At 51.7% G+C, this 17,323-nt stretch overlaps 1 protein-coding gene across 1 annotated transcript in view; it reads right to left on the reverse strand.

Annotated features, from left to right (window-relative positions):
* The window catches only part of TSNAXIP1 (translin associated factor X interacting protein 1), a 480,293-nt gene that overhangs the window by 235,561 nt on the left and 227,409 nt on the right, over positions 1-17,323 (reverse strand). Inside the window, exon 5 of the mRNA XM_086945262.1 lies at positions 16,351-16,444. Coding sequence (XP_086801388.1) covers positions 16,351-16,444 — 94 coding nt within the window. The remainder of the gene's footprint in view (positions 1-16,350; positions 16,445-17,323) is intronic.

Consider the following 17,323-nt stretch of genomic DNA (forward strand, 5'->3'; position numbering starts at 1 on the left):
CACCCATGGAGCCTCGCCGGTGTGTGGTACCAATAAGTTACGATTTTGAAGGCCGCTTCCGCTCCCGCCACGTTCGCCGCTGTGTGGTGCACGCGATAGAAAATTTTACCCCATTCCTTACTCGTCAGGGGGCGGCCCAACTCCGTCTCCCAACGAACCTGTGCCTTGGAGCGCTGTGGGTGGTGGCGTTTCATAATGAAGGCGTACAGCTCGGAGATAAGCTTGCGATCGTCTTTCTTGAAGGCCACCCAGCGTTCCAGAGGTGTCATTGGACGAGACATGTCCGCGATGTTATCAGGAAGCGTCACCCAATGCGCTACCTGCGAGTAGTGGAAGGCGTCAGCCACGGTCAGCTCAAAGTACTCCCGGCGCAGAGTGGTGAACGGTATCAGCCCCTCCGGCTGAAAGAGGTGACCCACTCTCTTACAGCCCAGTTCCCTCCAACGCTGGAAGACCGGCGAGTCACACCCGGGGGGGAAGTCCGGGTTGTCAACGATAGGCGTCAGTGGGGATGGAAAAGTGGTCCAGCCACGCCTGAGAGCTAGACGATCCCACACCGCCAGGGTCGGGGAGGTCACCGGGGAGGAGTAAAGGCCCCAGGATCTGTGTTTGCGTGGGAGCCATAGCTCGCGCCAGATGTTGCGCCCGGCCACAGTCTGGTCCATGAAGAGCCAGTGCTTGCTGGACAGCGGCCTATTCCATTCCAGAATGAAACGTAGGCACGCCGCCTGGTAGTACGCCTCCACGCACGGGAAGTTAAGGCCGCCGTCATCGCGCGGCGCCATGAGGCGGTCAATAGCGATGCGAGGGCGCTTATGGTTCCACAAAAAGGTGGTCAGCAACCGCTGGAGCTTTCGTAGAGTTCCCGGGGGGGGGGGGCGCAAAGGCAGCATCTGGAAGAGATAGAGGATGCGGGGAAGGATCGTCATTTTGATCGCCGCGAGGCGGCCAAACCAGGCCAGCTGCAGCCGGGACCAGTCCGAGACGGACTTAGCCGTTTGGTCAATGAGGAGCCTGTAGTTGAGAGCAACCGTTTGCGTGAGCATGGGCGCCAGCTGGATCCCGAGGTACGGGATGGCCGAGTGGACCCATTGGAACGCGAAATCGGCATCGAGGTCCCGGACCTCCTCCTCCGGCACCGAGAGGTTCAGGATTTGGGACTTCGAGAAATTGACCTTGAAGCCGGCCACCAGGCCGAAGTCTTCTAGCTCCCGGGAGAGATGTCTCAGTGAGGAGCGCGGGTGCGTGAGGGATAGGATGACATCATCCGCATAGAGGCTCACCTTGTGCTCCTCTGCCCCAAAGCGCACCCCCTGTACGTCCGCATTGTCCCGGAGGCGTTGCGCAAAAGGCTCCATATAGAGCGCGAATAACAGGGGCGAGAGAGGGCACCCCTGCCTCGTCCCTCGGGTAATCGGAAAATAATCAGACCGACAGCCGTTCACTCGAACAGCAGCTCGGGGGGAGGCGTAGAGGCAGCGGACCCAGCTAACAAACGAGTCCCCCAGCCCGAACTTACACAGGACCGCAAACATGTACGACCAGTCAACACGGTCGAAAGCCTTCTCGGCGTCGATGGAGAGGAAGCATGCCTGCGTACGCGACCGGCGAACCAAATCCATCAGATGCAGGAGGCATTTGGTGTTCTCTCCGCCCTGACGCGTCGGTACGAAGCCCACCTGGTCGGGTTCAATGATACCGTCCATAAACGGGCTGAGGCGAGCGGCCAGGATGCCCGAAAATAACTTCATGTCTATATTCAGAAGCGAAATGGGGCGTTAGGAGCCACACTCCTGGGCGTCCTTGCCTGCCTTATGAATAACAGTGACCACGGCCTCGGCCATGGACGGCGTCACGTTCCCGGACTCTCGGAAGGAGTTGAAGAGACGCGTCAGGAAGGGGGCCAGCGCGGGACAAAACTTCTTGTAGAAGGCGGCCGTAAAGCCGTCAGGTCCAGGCGACTTCGCCACCTTCAGGCGCGCAATCGCTGAGATGATCTCCTCAATACTTATCTCGGCGTCTAGCGACGCAGCCGAGGTCTGCGACAGGGGAGTGATGTCACAAGACTCCAAGTATGCTTGTACTTTGTCTGGGTCTGGGGGGTCAGCAGAGTAGAGAGCTTGGTAGAAGCGCTGGAAGCTGTTCGCCACTTGTGCGTCAGCCACCTGTACCACCCCATGTTCGTCCTTGACGGATGACACCATCAATTGTTGCGTTTGCGCCCTCAGACGGTGCGCCAGCATCTTACCCCCTTTGTCGCCACTAAGATAAAATTTATGCCGCAGTCGGAGGAGCGCGTATTCGGCCCTGTCAAGGTCAAGGTGTTTCAGCATGCGCCGTTTCGTCTCCAGTTCCCTCCAGACCCTTTGCGCCCCGGTCCGTTTATGTATCGCTTCCAGCCCGTGGACGTCCCTCTCGAGCTCCTCGCGCTTCTCTTTGCGCGCCTTCGCCAACGAGGCCGAAATCGCGATGCATTCCCCCCGCACCACCAGTTTAAGCGCTTCCCAAACCGAACTAAGCGACATCCCGTCGGTCTCGTTGGTGTCAAAGTAATGTTTGATCGTGTCCTGCAAACGATCCACTACCGAGGCGGCGTTAAGCAGAGAGTCGCGCAGCCGCCAGCTCCCGCGCGCCCGCGTCCCGGACCCTCCTGACAGCATAACCGAGATAAGCGCATGGTCAGAGAGGGAGCGCGGCGCTATCTCCGCAGAAGAGAGCTGGGAAAGCAGGGAAGAAGAGGCAAGGAAGTGATCCAGGCGCGCATAGGACTTGTGCGCAGCAGAGTAATAGGTGAAATCGCGCTCAGCTGGGTGCAAATGCCGCCACACATCATGGAGCCCCCCTTCTTGCAACCAAAGCAGACCCCCTTTGGAAAGCGCGCCAGACGCGTGAGAGCGCGCCTCAGACCTATCAAGCGCCGGATCCATCACCACATTCAAATCACCACCCACCAGGATCCCGGGATCAGGAGAAGCCAACACATCCGCGAGCGCTGAGGTCAAAAAGGCCTCCTGTTGCACATTTGGGGCATAGATGGAGCCTACCGTGAGTTGGGAGTCCCCCCATTGGATCCTAACCGCCAGAAAGCGCCCTCTAATGTCAACCACCTGGGATAGCACTTTACAATGGGCTTTCGCACTGATCAATATCGCCACCCCCTGTCTCTTTGTGCCACAGGAGGACCATATCTGGGTGGGGAAACGCCTGTCCTTCATCCGCCTCGTGTCTTTGGCGAGTAGGTGCGTCTCTTGCAGGAGACAGATGTCGCCACCTGACCCCTCCAGCAGGGAGAGGATCGCCGCTCTCTTGACAGGGCTGTTGAGACCTCTCACATTCAAGCTAACAACCTTCAAATCTCTCCCCATCTAGCAAGCAAAAGAAGCACTCTGCTGAGAGAAACTAGCGGCTGATGCGGAGAACCCTCCCTCCCCTCCCCTGACCCTCAACCACCCCAAAACCTTCCAAGTCAAACCCCCCAAAACATACCCACCCCAACAACAACAAACCCCGACATGGACCCCAGGAGCGAACTACCAAGGGGGAACAAGAGTCTGTCAGTGAAGTCCCAAGGGCTGGGGGCATGGACTTACTCCCACCAGCCACCCAGATCCTGATACAGGACAATATACACGGGGAACGTGTCAGTACATTACCCATCAGTGTCCAGTAGTTCGGTCCCTCCACTACCAGCCAGCCAAGATGCACAGGGGAAGAAGTTCAGCCAAACCATTCTGGGCCCCTCGGGCGAGACCGTCACCTTCGACACCGAGGCCACTGCGGCGTCACGCTCCTGCAGGCTGACGGACAAGTCCGGGCCCACTGGCTTGGACGACCTGCCCACGGTGTGCCATTCCTCGGAGCGGCGGCGAGACCTCGAAGTAGGCGATGGATGCTCAGCGGCCGGGTCGGCCTGCTCCATTCCCAACAGGTCACGGGCCACCTCCACTGAGCGCACCTGTATCAGCTTCCTCTTCCATCGGAAGACTAGCCTGAAGGGGTGCCCCCAGGAGTAGGGGACACCCTGTTCCTTCAGAAAAGCTGTGACCTCCCGGAAGCCCCGTCGCTTGGCCAGGGTGGTGGCCGCCAAGTCCTGGTAGAGCACAGGGCGATGGTCACGAAACAGAAGGGGGTCATGCTCACGGGCTTTCTTCAGGATCCTCTCTTTGAGTTGGAAGTGGTGGACGGACACCAGGATGTCCGGGGGGGGTGCGTTGGAGCCTCGAGGTAAGCCGACTCTATGGGCCCTGTCCAGTTGGATCTCGCCGAGCTCCTCGTCCTGTAAGATGTGGCGGAACAAGCCGTCGATGTACTCGCGCAGGTCCGGCCCCTCACCTTTCCAAGGGACCGCACGAATACGAATGTTATTGCGCCTGGATCTGTTCTCCAGATCCTCCGTATGTGATTGCAGGTCGAGGTGCTGAGTGTTAAGGCGGAGGATCTCCTGCTGGAGCCTATGGATGTCCCCCGCCGTGTCCACGTCGTGCTCCTCGAGGGTCGCTACCCTCTCCCCGATGGCGTCGACGTCTCGGCGTACTTCCCGGAGGTCCGAGGCCAGCTGCGTCCGGAGTTCCTGTATGTCCTCCTTGATGGCCGCAAAGAGGTCACGCATAAAGGCCTTGGTGGCCGGCGCCTCACCCTCCTCTGGCGCCGCCGCTTTGTCAGGCGCCGTCGACGACCGCAGTGGAGAGCTTTTCAGCGAGGCCTCCTTCAGGGCTTTCTACCTCTCCTTGTCCTTCTTGGTTCTGTTGGCCGTCATGGCGGCGGCGGACCCCCAGACGCCAAAAGCGCGCCTCCGTGCAGTCGCCGGGCGTGTAGCAGGGTCCGCAAGCGTAGTGCGCCCGGGCAACAGCGCAGTCCAGGGGCCAACGAGCGTCAATTCCGCTGTCCACGGTAGGGGCTCACCACCCGGAGGCCCTGACCAGGCCGATGGCGCCGGGGGTGAGGGGAGGGACTACCGCCCCCACGTGCTGTGTGTGCGCCTTTTCCACCGCCGGCCCAGGCGGGAGGGGGGAGGGGATGCCGAATGGCGCCACGCGGGCCTCTTCTCCCCGGGCAGGGCCCAGGCACACGAGTGTCTCCACAGAGCTAGCACTGTTCCATCAGGTGCGGCACGGAGCACCACGCTGGGTGTCCTCGCCAGGCGACCACCACCGCCGGCCCAGGCGGGAGGGGGGGGGGATGCTGGTCGGTGTCACGCGGGCCTCCCCTCACCGGCCAGGCCCCAGGCACGTCAATGCCCGCTTAGTGCCGCTGCTGTCTCGCCGGGTCCAGCGCTGTGCCCCCTGCTGGGTGTCCTCTTCGGGTGCCTTCCACCGCTGGCCCAGGCGGGAGGGGGGAGGGGATGCTGGACGGCGCCACGTGGGCCTCTCCGCAACGGCCAGGACCCAGGCACGCCAATGACCTCTTAATGCCGCTACGGTCTCGCCGGGTCCAGCGCTGTGCCCCCTGCTGGGTGTCTCCGTCGGTTGCCTCCCCCCGCTGTCCTAGGCGGGAGGGGGGAGGGGATGCAAGACGGTGCCACGCGGGCCTTCTCACTCTGGCCGGGCCTCAGGCACACAAACGCTCTCTCCTTGTCGGGTCCGCCCCACCAGCTGCAGCGCGGAGTACCTCGGCGGGTGTCACCAGCGGCCTCCGACGAACCTCCGTTGCGGTGTGACGCCACAGCAATGGCGGCCCGCGCGATGCGGTACCAGTGCAGGCCGCTGAGCCGGGGCCCACAGTGGCCAGCGCGCCGGCCGCGCGAACCACGGTCTCCAGGCGCCGCGCCGGCTCCACCGCCACCCAGCGCCGCGTCCGCCTCTCCGGGGCTGGAGCGCCAGGAACCGCACCCGCGGCTACCGGACCGTCACTGAGGCTGCCGGTGACGCTTTGGAGACAGCAGCGAAGTCCCCTGCAGGGCTAGTTCAACGCTTTGCAGAAGCGGCAGCGGAGGGACCGAGAAAGACGTCCTACGCTGCCGCCATCTTGGCCACGCCCCCCGTATCCAGATGTTTAAAGAGACGAAAAATGACCTCTTAATGCCGCTACGGTCTCGCCGGGTCCAGCGCTGTGCCCCCTGCTGGGTGTCTCCGTCGGTTGCCTCCCCCCGCTGTCCTAGGCGGGAGGGGGGAGGGGATGCAAGACGGTGCCACGCGGGCCTTCTCACTCTGGCCGGGCCTCAGGCACACAAACGCTCTCTCCTTGTCGGGTCCGCCCTACCAGCTGCAGCGCGGAGTACCTCGGCGGGTGTCACCAGCGGCCTGCGACGAACCTCCGTTGCGGTGTGACGCCACAGCAATGGCGGCCCGCGCGATGCGGTACCAGTGCAGGCCGCTGAGCCGGGGCCCACAGTCGACAGCGCGCCGGCCACGCGAACCACGGTCTCCAGGCGCCGCGCCGGCTCCACCGCCACCCAGCGCCGCGTCCGCCTCTCCGGGGCTGGAGCGCCAGGAACCGCACCCGCGGCTACCGGACCGTCACTGAGGCTGCCGGTGACGCTTTGGAGACAGCAGCGAAGTCCCCTGCAGGGCTAGTTCAACGCTTTGCAGAAGCGCCAGCGGAGGGACCGAGAAAGACGTCCTACGCTGCCGCCATCTTGGCCACGCCCCCCGTATCCAGATGTTTAAAGAGACGAAAAATGTTGCTCCGGTTCAGGATGTCATGCTTCCCGTACTAAGGAATCTCAGTGTGAGGACCACCTCATATACAACTGCTGGTGCGGCCACTGTTTGGGCCCTTTCTCCCCTTTCTGGAGCTGACTCTACTTGGGTTGATCCTATGCTGGTGCTTCCTTTGTGGATTGAGGCAGGTCCTGCTTGGGGCCCCTTGCTTTGGCGATTGTTGCTCCTGATGGCAGGCTGAAGCCCCGGACTTGAATGTGATGGATTTAGGGTATCTGACTGTAGCATTGATAATGCCTAGGCTGTCTGGATGAGCAATTCTGTCGGCAATGGGCTTATTCTGGCTATTGGTTCATTGTCTATAGCGTGATGTGGCCTTACTAATGACTTTTGGCTCTTCAAACTAGAGGTGCTTGGTGGTGTGATTGGCTTATGCTGAATTTCCAAAGGCGGGGAGACCGAGGGGACCTTTTTGCCCCAGTTTTTGTCAGAGAACATTGGGTAAAACTGAGTGACTTTTGTGTCCCTTTGTAAGGGCAATTGATTGATCTTTGATGACTGCAATTGTCTCACTTTTATCTTTGCCTTTTTTTGTTGCTTCTTCAACTTCTTTTTTGCTCTCCTTGATAATGAGGGTTTGTGTGTGTCCGTTGTGCATGAGGTGTGTTCCTGCAAATCTGTTCCAATGGCGACGCTAGCCCTTGAGTTTGAGCTTTGTGTGACTTTGAGTGTTACAGTGCAGCTGACGGGATCTTGGTCATGTGCTCTGCGCTTTTGACATTATCAGCTGTGTTCCTCTGTCCTAATGGAACCACTGCTGGCTGTGCCGCCTTCGGGATGTGACTGTTGTGCTTCGCCCGAACGGCTGTGTTGTTTAAAGTTAATGCCTCTATTGGTCCTTTCTCTATCTCAACTAATTCTGCTAAATCCTCAGGAAGGGACGCCCACTTCTCGATGAAATTTGAGCAGCAGCAGGAGAAGTCGCCCCGGTTGGAAACCACATGTTGGGAGAGCCTGTTGTCTAGGTCCTCCACCTTGGAACTTATGTCAACAAGGCACCCTGCTATGGCTTGAAGGAGATCTATTTGCACTTCCATCTTGGTCGATTGCGTCAGGAGGGCTTTATTAGTGGTGCTGTTTGTCTCAATCGAGGATGATTTCCCTGAGACCACATCGGAGCTGCTGTTGCAAACAAGATAGTCCACTTTAGGGTTGGGGGGCCCATGGGGACGCTAAGGGCCACGTCAGGTTTGGGGTTAGATCAAGGGTTCTTTCGATCTTTTGTCCAAGGTTATGTAGGAATGAGGCTGTAAGCTCCCCAGCCGCGGGTGACACTGGGGCCTGGGGCGCTGGATAGGACCGGGAGTTCATTGGTTTTGGCTCTTTAGATTTGTATTGAAGTTCACTAGTCTCCATGCCCTGAGGATCCAGACCGAGGGCATTGGGCTGGTTGATTTGCACCATCCTCATTACTGTGGAGCCGCCTTTGGGCAGAGCTGTGTCGAGAATCTTACTGGTTGTGGTGTCCTGCCCCTTGTCTGTAGTAAAAAGGGGGGGGGGGTCCACCCCAGGATACACCTTCTGGTTGCTTTGGGTAGGGGTGCTTGTGGACTGCACTGGCCGTTTCCTGCTTGGTCCTAGGTTCCTCGCAAGGGGAGGTCTCGTCCTTGCGTGTGCGAGTATGATCAGGCTGTCCTCTGCTATGTTCGTTAGTGTTGCTGTCTTGCGCCGGACGTGGACAATAGGGGAGAGCATCCTGTGTAGTGCCATTGTCACTACTGGGGGGGTTGTTTTTCTTAATAAGGAAGTTTCTGATCGAGCCCCTTTGGTCTGCTTTTTGCGGCATTTCGTTTGAACGGTCTGTTAATGATTTGCTCCTCATAGTCCTTGTTGTTGTCCCTTTGTTAGGTGGGTGGCTCACAAGGATTTCTTCCGGGTTGTGTGAAATCGGCCCTTCATTTTAGGCCCCATGTGCCAGGTACACTGCTGGGGTTGGCTTCCGTCAACTGGGCAACTGCTCCGGGTCTAAGTCCGAGTCACTTATTGCCCTTTTATCACTTTTTGTCTCTTTTCGCTTTCTGCACTCTCTCCTCTCTTATTTTATGGGGGATGCAAGAATTGCCGTTGCTCCTTTGTTTCCGTTTTCTGTTATGCTTTTATTATGCTTCTTTTGTATTGGTATTATTGTTAATATTGTTATTTATTTTGACTTATTTAACTCAAGCTGTTGAGATGAGTTGAGCAGAGGAGCAGAGGTGCAGACTGAAGAGAAGAAACAAGCTCAGGGTGACCCTGGACGTCTTGGGCCCCTACCCCATACCCACTCAGAGGGTTTTTCAGGGCTGCATCCTGTGTAGGCGGCACGCTGGGGCGAGACTGCTGAGAGAAACTGAGGTGCACTGAAGAGCATGCACTGTTCAAATTAGGGCAAGTAGGGGGGACGCTTCAGCGCAAGCCCCAACGCCTAGCTCCTTATCGCCTCGCTCCGGCCGCTCGAGCGCAATGCTGCTCGGAGTCAGGTTTTTCAGGACACAGAGGGCACGGACACTGACCCCACCTGGTTCCCCCTTGGGTCCCCGCTACATGTACTCACCTGGCTTGCCCTGCACCGTCCACTGTAGCTAATGTCGCTGGTTCCAGTTACCCCCGGGCAGACGAAGCAACGCTGCCACACTTCTCAGCTCCCCATGCTTGCTGTAGTCGGAGCCAGAAGCAGTCCCAAGCGGAGTGAGCAGAGTGACCGGGTGGCCCCTCCTCAAGCCGCACCTATCCTTGGTCGAACACCACTGGTCCGCCTCCACGGGAAGGGCTCAATCTTGCAGTCACGATCTCGATCTCGAGCTCGAACTCATAAACAACAAAGCAGCCCGGCTCTGCGGCAGCAGGACATGGACTCCGAGGCATGGGTGTCCGTAGGGGAGGGCAAGGAGGGGCGCTTGCCCACCTCTGGATCGCCGGTCCCATTCCATTTACGGACGCCTTTTGTCCGTAATTGTCACGATTACAGCAGGCTGTTCCCCTGCAAGAAGCCCCAGGAGTTTAAATGTTCTCTCACTTGGGGCCTCTCGCACTTCTCTTTGAACTCTAGAGGCTGCAGCAGCCCCTCCCTGACCTCGAGCAGACTGTGGACAGGCCCATTGTCATTCTGTCTGCTGCTGATCATCACATAAAGAATAACAATAGGCCGTCTGCCTTTAACGTGCCTTGAAGGTGAGTGATGAAGTTAAAAGTTTGCCCCCCCCTGGACGGTGAGTGAAGTTAAAATGTTGCCCCCCCTGGAAACATTTCTGCGGACACCCATGCTCCGAGGTTCGTAGATCGAAACTCCAACGCAGATCTCTGAGGCTCTAAGGCTCAGGAGCTCAGAAAGGAAAATAAAGAATAACAAAAAATAATATATAAATACTTTTCGAGGTAAACGGCTTTTGACACAAGCCATTTAAGATTAAAAAAAGCAAGGTAGTTTGAATATGGTTCAAGGCATTGACTTATTTTCGGACAGCACTTGGCCAGGAAGAGAGATTGAAATGTCTGGCTATAGAGAGTGGAAGGTCTGGGCCATACACACCTAATACCAAAGAGCATGCTCAGAATATAAGAATACACAAGAACTGACTACTCCCTGCCGGGTGTGCAGTCTAGGCATCTAAAAGTGTGAACGAGTACTAGGCACAGGTGACAACTGGTGCTTTGACAGGTAGCGGATTCACAAAACTAACCTCTAAGACTCAGCTATGTAGTTGTAGTTTGTAGGTATGCAGACATAAGATCATAAGCTGTGACCGCAAACTCTGAGATCCCGATGCAGGAGAGCGGCACAGCCCTTCACAAAAACATGTTTACTGAAGACATAATGATAGTTGTCTGTTGCTGTGCCCACTAAGCAAGGGCAGGGAATTAATGACTGATAACTAGGGCCTGGCCAAAGGTAGAAGAGTACACCACGAATACGTGCTGCCGTGACTATGGCTATGATGATGTACTTCCTACCGGGAACATATAAAAGGGAAATTGTCCCCGTACTATCTGCCTTGCAACCTGCTTTCGTCAAGTTGGTCCAACCATTGAAATCCTGTTGGAGTTTCGTGCTGTGGATTTGCTAGAGAGATTCCTAGGGCGCCTGAAGATGTTTTGCCAAAGAAGTCTCAAGTTAGTTCTTCTAGCTTAGGGTCTTCAATTGAATAGTGACTGCCAGTACAGCTGAGTCTTCAAAGACAGGGCTTTTAATTTCAATGCAAGTCCTTAGTCCATCATCATAGTATGCAATTGGTGTCTTTATTGTGGTGTTCTATTTAAAGTTAACAATTCAATATTTTCCTATTTGTTATAGAGTGAAGCCCTTACAAGCGAGGATACGGGCCCCAACACTGAAAAACATCACTCTTGTCTGTTAGGTTACTTGGGACAGTTTGTAGTTTGATTAGCTTTGGGGTGCCACTGACCTATGGCAGTGTTTCATATCAGTAACCTGAAAACAAAGGTACTTGTAATATGTAAGTTACGGATGCTTACTTAGCGGGAAAACAATAGTGTATACTTAGCGGGAAAACAATAGGGATGATGGTGCTTCTGGATGCGAATGAAAAGCCAGAATATGCGTAATTGGGGAAGAGATACATGAATGACTGATAATCTTCCCAAAGATTTTGTCGCTGTCCCACATGAATGTCTCAGTGATCCAGAACACTCAGATTGAGACCTTCCACATTAAAGATTCAGATCCTCCAACGAAATCAATACACTTTTAAGAGTTCAGCCAGATCCACATCCCAGCATCGTCAGCAACAGCGACAGCGAGGACCCTGGTGTCTGTGACAAGTAGGAATTTTGTTTTTCCAGAGGTCCTAGAAGTGCAATGGGAAACTGACTCCCATGGGAGCTTCTCAAACATCTAGTGTGGGTCTACATCCTGGTGAGGCGAAACTAAAAGTCTGCTACTGCCACTTTCAATTTCATACTTTAAATAGGTCCATTCTACTCTCTAACCTCTCATTTTCCTCAAATGTGAGGAGTGTGAGTGAATTCAACACTGGAAAAAAGGATAACACTGCATTAGGATGTATATCTGTATGCATGGTACATATGACTCAAACTGGCCACTGCTTATTTGACTTTATTTTCTCAGACTATGGAATCCAACTCTTCCTGAAATTCATATATTGAAAAAACATCTTCCTATGATCAACTGGCTTGTTCTCAGTTCCCTTCCCAATCTAGATTTGAAAACAGCCTTGGTTCCCTTTTGATTTAGAACACAGTAGCTATAATCACCTGCATGTTCTGAATTCCCTTCACAATCTAGATTAGAAAAGGGCTTTGGTTCGCTTTTTGAGTCCTTGCATTCTAGCTGTAATCACTTGGCTGCTCTAAATTCCCTTCCCTTCCCAATCCAGATTTTGAAAGAGCTTTGGGTTCCCTTTTGGGTGCAAGCAATGTATAAATAGAACATGGGAGTGAATGCCACCAGATGAGGAGTGACTTAGCATGAAAATTTCTTACCTGGTTCTTCAAATATTTCCCCTTTCTAGTCTTCATATTGACAAGAATCGTGAGAATGTAACTCAAATTTATATTGATATGCTGAACTTGATGAGTGACTAGCATGGATGGGTGAAATTACGTAGGTGGTAATTGCAGTTTGACAGAAGCAGTAGATTGCTATGATCAATTTCACAGAAAATGATGGGATCCAGTAGACATGAATGTGCATGCCTACTTGTTGGGATAACGAGGACAAGTAATTCAATATTGCCACATGGTACGTGTTTAACATACACTAAACCTGTGCTGAGACCTTTCGGCCAATAAGTAAAATTGAATGTTTCCACCTGTTAAGTTTTTCAAAGGAGCAAAGCGTGAGGTGTTGGCTATTCGTCTGAAAGGAGTAGTGAAAGGGACCTCAAAAGTACTAGGACAGGTTGTACAAGGTCAACGGAAGACCCAAAGATGTTGTTAGCTGAAGGATGGAGCTGGTCCAGATCTGTCAGTTTCATCTTACCAGATACATTGCATTCATATATCAGAATTAGTGGTCAGGATTACCTCTGGGCACAGTGCCACAGCAGTGAAATTGTGATGTACTACTTCTCTGAGAGGGTTGCACTAAGAAAGCCAGCGGCTCTGCTTTAACAAGAGTTCTACAAATATGGAAATGTGGATAAATAATCAAGCTAATGAATAAAGCACAATATGTCGAAGAAGGCTAAAAAACAACAGGAGCAACCAATAGCTAGGAATCAAAAGTGGTCAAAATGCCTACTAGGAAACAAGGGCCAAAAACCATAGAGCAACATGTTCAGCTCAGCTGCAGAGCACAGACACCAGAGCCAATACAAGCTGCCAATATATGTATAATGGGTCATTTTGTAAGAATACCAGTAACATTCCATGCTGGCTGTCGGTTGCTATTGGCTTTCCCAGTGATTGTAGAATTGTGCTGCAAGCATTGGCAAAGCCAACTGCAGCAGGTAAGACCTTGGAACGTTATTTTGTATACTTCTAAGATGGCAGCGTCACTGCATTGGGATACAGTAAAGTGAAAAAGAGCAGGTAGGTATCAGTGAGAGTGAAATACTAAGCCCAACTAGGGATGCAGGAGAGGAGAGCAAGAGAGAATGAAAGGAGGAGGGCATGCACTTTCATGCATGTCAAAGCTCAAGTAACAGAAATGACTGAAACATGTAAAATGAAAAATAGTTGCCAGACTTCAGCAATGAATATCAGGAAACTATTCAACCAATCAAAAAACAGTGAAAACTAAATTCTCTAGGTGTGGACAACATCGGAGAGGAAAGCCGTCAAATCCAAATAAGGTGCAGAGATTTGAAATAGACAAGAAATCCATCCAATCATGAGCTAGGGGCAGAGCCAAAGTCAAAGCCCACTCTAAGCATAAGTTAAATTGCTAGTCAGAAAGCTGTCTGTAGCAAGTCCACAAAAATGTCAGACAGGTTAGAGTGAGTCAGGATGAACTCCCATTGACATATTTCCAATTGGAAGTGACATAAATATTCTTCACAAGCTATATGTATGTTCATAAACAGTCCTTCCTCACAGACAGATCCCTTTACTTAAACAGGGAGAGTGGGTCTGATGGAGGGAACTTCATTGAACAGAGTCCGAGCGACTGATCTCTGTTAACCGAATCAATCTAAATACATAAACATTACTAAAACTATGAGGCAAAGATCTGGTTACATCTTGAAGTCTTACACCACAGCAAACATTTAATTCATCATTACATTTCTCATTAGGTAGACTTGCAGAAATGGCAAAAACTGCTCCTTAAGCCATTGGGGAGGATAGCACTCTTCAAAAGGACAATTCTCCCCTGATTCCTCTACATTATTCAGAATACTCCACTCCACTTTCCACGTACTTGGTTCAGAGGTATAGACAGCCTTCTCATGAGGTTCCTCTGGTACGGCCGCCGGCCGCGTCTGGCACTCACGCGTTGCCAGATCCCTCCATATGATGGCAGAATGGGGCTCACCAAACTACACTTCCATTACCTTGCAACCCGCCTTCTGGTCCTTCACTATTGGTTCAATGGGGGTGGTCTGACCATGCACACACAACCGAACTTCAAGAATTGGGTTTCCCACAAATTCAAGCAATGCTGTATGGATCGCCCATTGCTCGATACCTGCCCACGGTGACCCATGCAATCTTCCTAGCATGGAACACCGCCCTGCGACACTCAATGGAAAGGGAACTGACACAGCACAAGCCCTTATTGCACAGCACATGGTTGCGGGAGGTGGGTGGCTTAAAGGGCTTGAGGTGCTGGGACCTCATTGGTATCACCCTACTTGGAGACGTATGGGTCAACGATCACATCCGCTCTTTTGCAGACCTACAACTCCTACACTCACTTCATCCATCCCAATTTCATAGATACCTGCAACTGCATCATGCGCTGGACACACACCTGCAAACTGGCACATCCCTGCCAGAACACAGCCTTCTTGAAGCTCAGATCACAATGGGCAACCTTGAGAAAGGGGGTGTCTCACAAATATATCGCTCTCTAACAAAAAATGGTCCGGCATCCCTCGACCCACTGAAAGTCAGATGGGAGGCTTGGATGGGCCCTCCAGAGGAGGAGGAGGACTGGAGGGATGCTCTGATGGCCCCTATAAGCATTACAACCTCATCCATACTTCGCCTGGTTCAACTATACTATCTCCACGCACCTTACCGCACTCCTGCCCACCTATACACAGCATGTCTCACTTCGAGCCCCTCCTGTACAAGATGCGGGTCCGAACCCGCAGACATTTCCCATATAGTATGGTCATGCCCTCCTGTAACTCTATACTGGAATGTCCTGGAAACCGAACTCATTGAGGTATTGGGTTGGGTAGCCCACATAACCCACGGAATATATTACTGGACGTCAAAGATGGGCTAGATGGGTCGAGAGCAGACAAGAAGTTTCTTGGAACTGCCCTGATGGTGGCCAAATGCGATATAGCGATGGCTTGGTAAAATCCCTCTCCACCCAACATCTCTAAATGGCGTAGGGGGGTGGACTGGTGCGCTGTGCAGGAACTCCCTCTATACGAAGCCCGAGGCTGTCCGGAAAAACACCATAAGATATGGGGTAAATGGCTAGGTGTGTTGATTTGAATATTACCCTTATCCACCCCCCAAGATCATTACCGGGGTTGTGGGAGTTCAATTATAAATATATACTGTCACAAATTGTTTGCTTACAAGATGCCATATGTTGCGAAACTGAGACTCTTCCATGTTTTCAGTTTATTTTGTGTAAAATCAATAACATTGATTATCATTTTTTTTCCCATTAGGCATTGAACCAGAGTTTATTGGTAGGCTGTTCAGATACTGATGGTGAATGGAAAAAAAATTCCTTATCTCTTCCAAATAGTTCCCCCTAGGATTGTCCAGGTACTCTTACAAAACAATCTTTGTCTTCTTGAGGTAGAAATCTAGATGCTACTAACTTTGTAGAACTGGTTCTCCATATTTCATGAAATGGGTATTTGCAAAATAAGTAGACCAGTAAATGTAAAAGAAGGACACCTCCTGAACCAATATGTTGGGATTACTGTCAATTTCCTCGGGTACAGTGATTTTTGTCACTGATCAAGAACACATTTGAAAGATTTGTATAAAAAGATGTATGCTGCTCTCATCCTGGTATGTCAACTCTATATGTCGCATAGCGCAAAACAAACAGTTTATGTAGTCATTCAGTGCAAACATCTTCATATGATACTGCATAGCACCACTTAGCATCTAGCAAGTGCTCACACTAATGCAAAATAAATCTTGACCAATGACTGATGTAATGTTTTGTAAATTCTTCATTCCTATTCTGCTTCTTTCAGCACTTTCAATTTATTGTGCATAAATGCTTCCCAAATATTTGACTGATTTTGTCCCAGAAACAAAGGCCCATGGCCACTGATCAGCACTTGGAAGGTGGAAAAATATGTGCTTCTAATCAATCATTATCATGCAATCCCCACAATTCTGTAAAAAGTCTGCATATCTTTTCTAACACACTCTGATGAAGACTGTTCATTTATGGGTTCCAGAATCCCACTGTAAGTTAAGCAAATATGGCATTGTTCGGAAAGGTGAGAAGACGAGAATACATTTGCAGTTTATCATTCCAGCGTGAATTGGGTTGAAAATCCCTCTTTTCGTACTATCCAGCTGATAAACAAACAAGACTAGAAGAGTAAAGAATGGGAAGAAATACAGGAACATAAATTCTTACCTAATGTCAACTCATACTCATTCTTTATGGCTGACAGCATAGGTTTGTAGGTCTTGAATTCCTCGATGAAATACTCAAAGACCTCTCTGTATGGCTGAATCAAAACAAGAGTTATCAGGAGCATCATTTGTGTTTATGCAGAGAATGACAGCATGTATTCAGTTTGCTGGGGCGATTTTACAAATGGTTAAAGTTGTAAACCGAGCACATAAAGACCTGGTCTTCTGCTAACCAGGTCCTGCATTATCAATGCATCACGCAAATTAACTCTCATTTGCCTTTTATTCCTAGTGCAAATAAAACACATTGTGTATGCAGTCAACTTATCACATAAGGCCTGCATGCAAATGGTGACAAGTCTATTTTTTGAACTGCCCCAAAATAACTTTTAATAAATAATGAGCCTACATTTCAAAATAACTAGAATCATTTCTCAAAACCTAATGAGATGGGGTATGGTCTTGGTATATCCATGATCCATGTAGGGATAAGAAGAGTCCTTCACAACAAACTATTACTGACAGAGCAGAGAATGATATACCCATGTGTAGGCCCAGGTACATTACCCTGCAGAAGACATGGGGTGGAGGTTTGCATACAAAGACCAATCATAATTTACAGCAGGCGTGAGATTCCATAATCGGCTCAGTGGGCTTTAGGGGTCTACTACAGGAGTGGAGTAATAGGCTGAAGTGCACCATATACCAAAAGGTACTGGTGAGTGGCCTAGTAAGATTCATGTCTACCTCTCACAAATGGTGCAGTCCAGTGCTCTTGACTGAGTCACTTAAAGAAAATTGACTGGGATGCATGATGCTATGAAACTTGTTCTGCCACATAGCTCTTTGGGGGCTATAATACATTTTGAATTTAGGAAGAGTCGGAGTGGAATTCCTGAGACTCAGCTACTAGTAGGGCTTAACGTGGATGTTGCCTATAGTGAATGGGGAATAACTACTACCGCTATCAAGTG

This window comes from Lissotriton vulgaris, chromosome 12 (assembly GCF_964263255.1).
Source record: "Lissotriton vulgaris chromosome 12, aLisVul1.2, whole genome shotgun sequence".
Classification (NCBI taxonomy): domain Eukaryota; kingdom Metazoa; phylum Chordata; class Amphibia; order Caudata; family Salamandridae; genus Lissotriton; species Lissotriton vulgaris.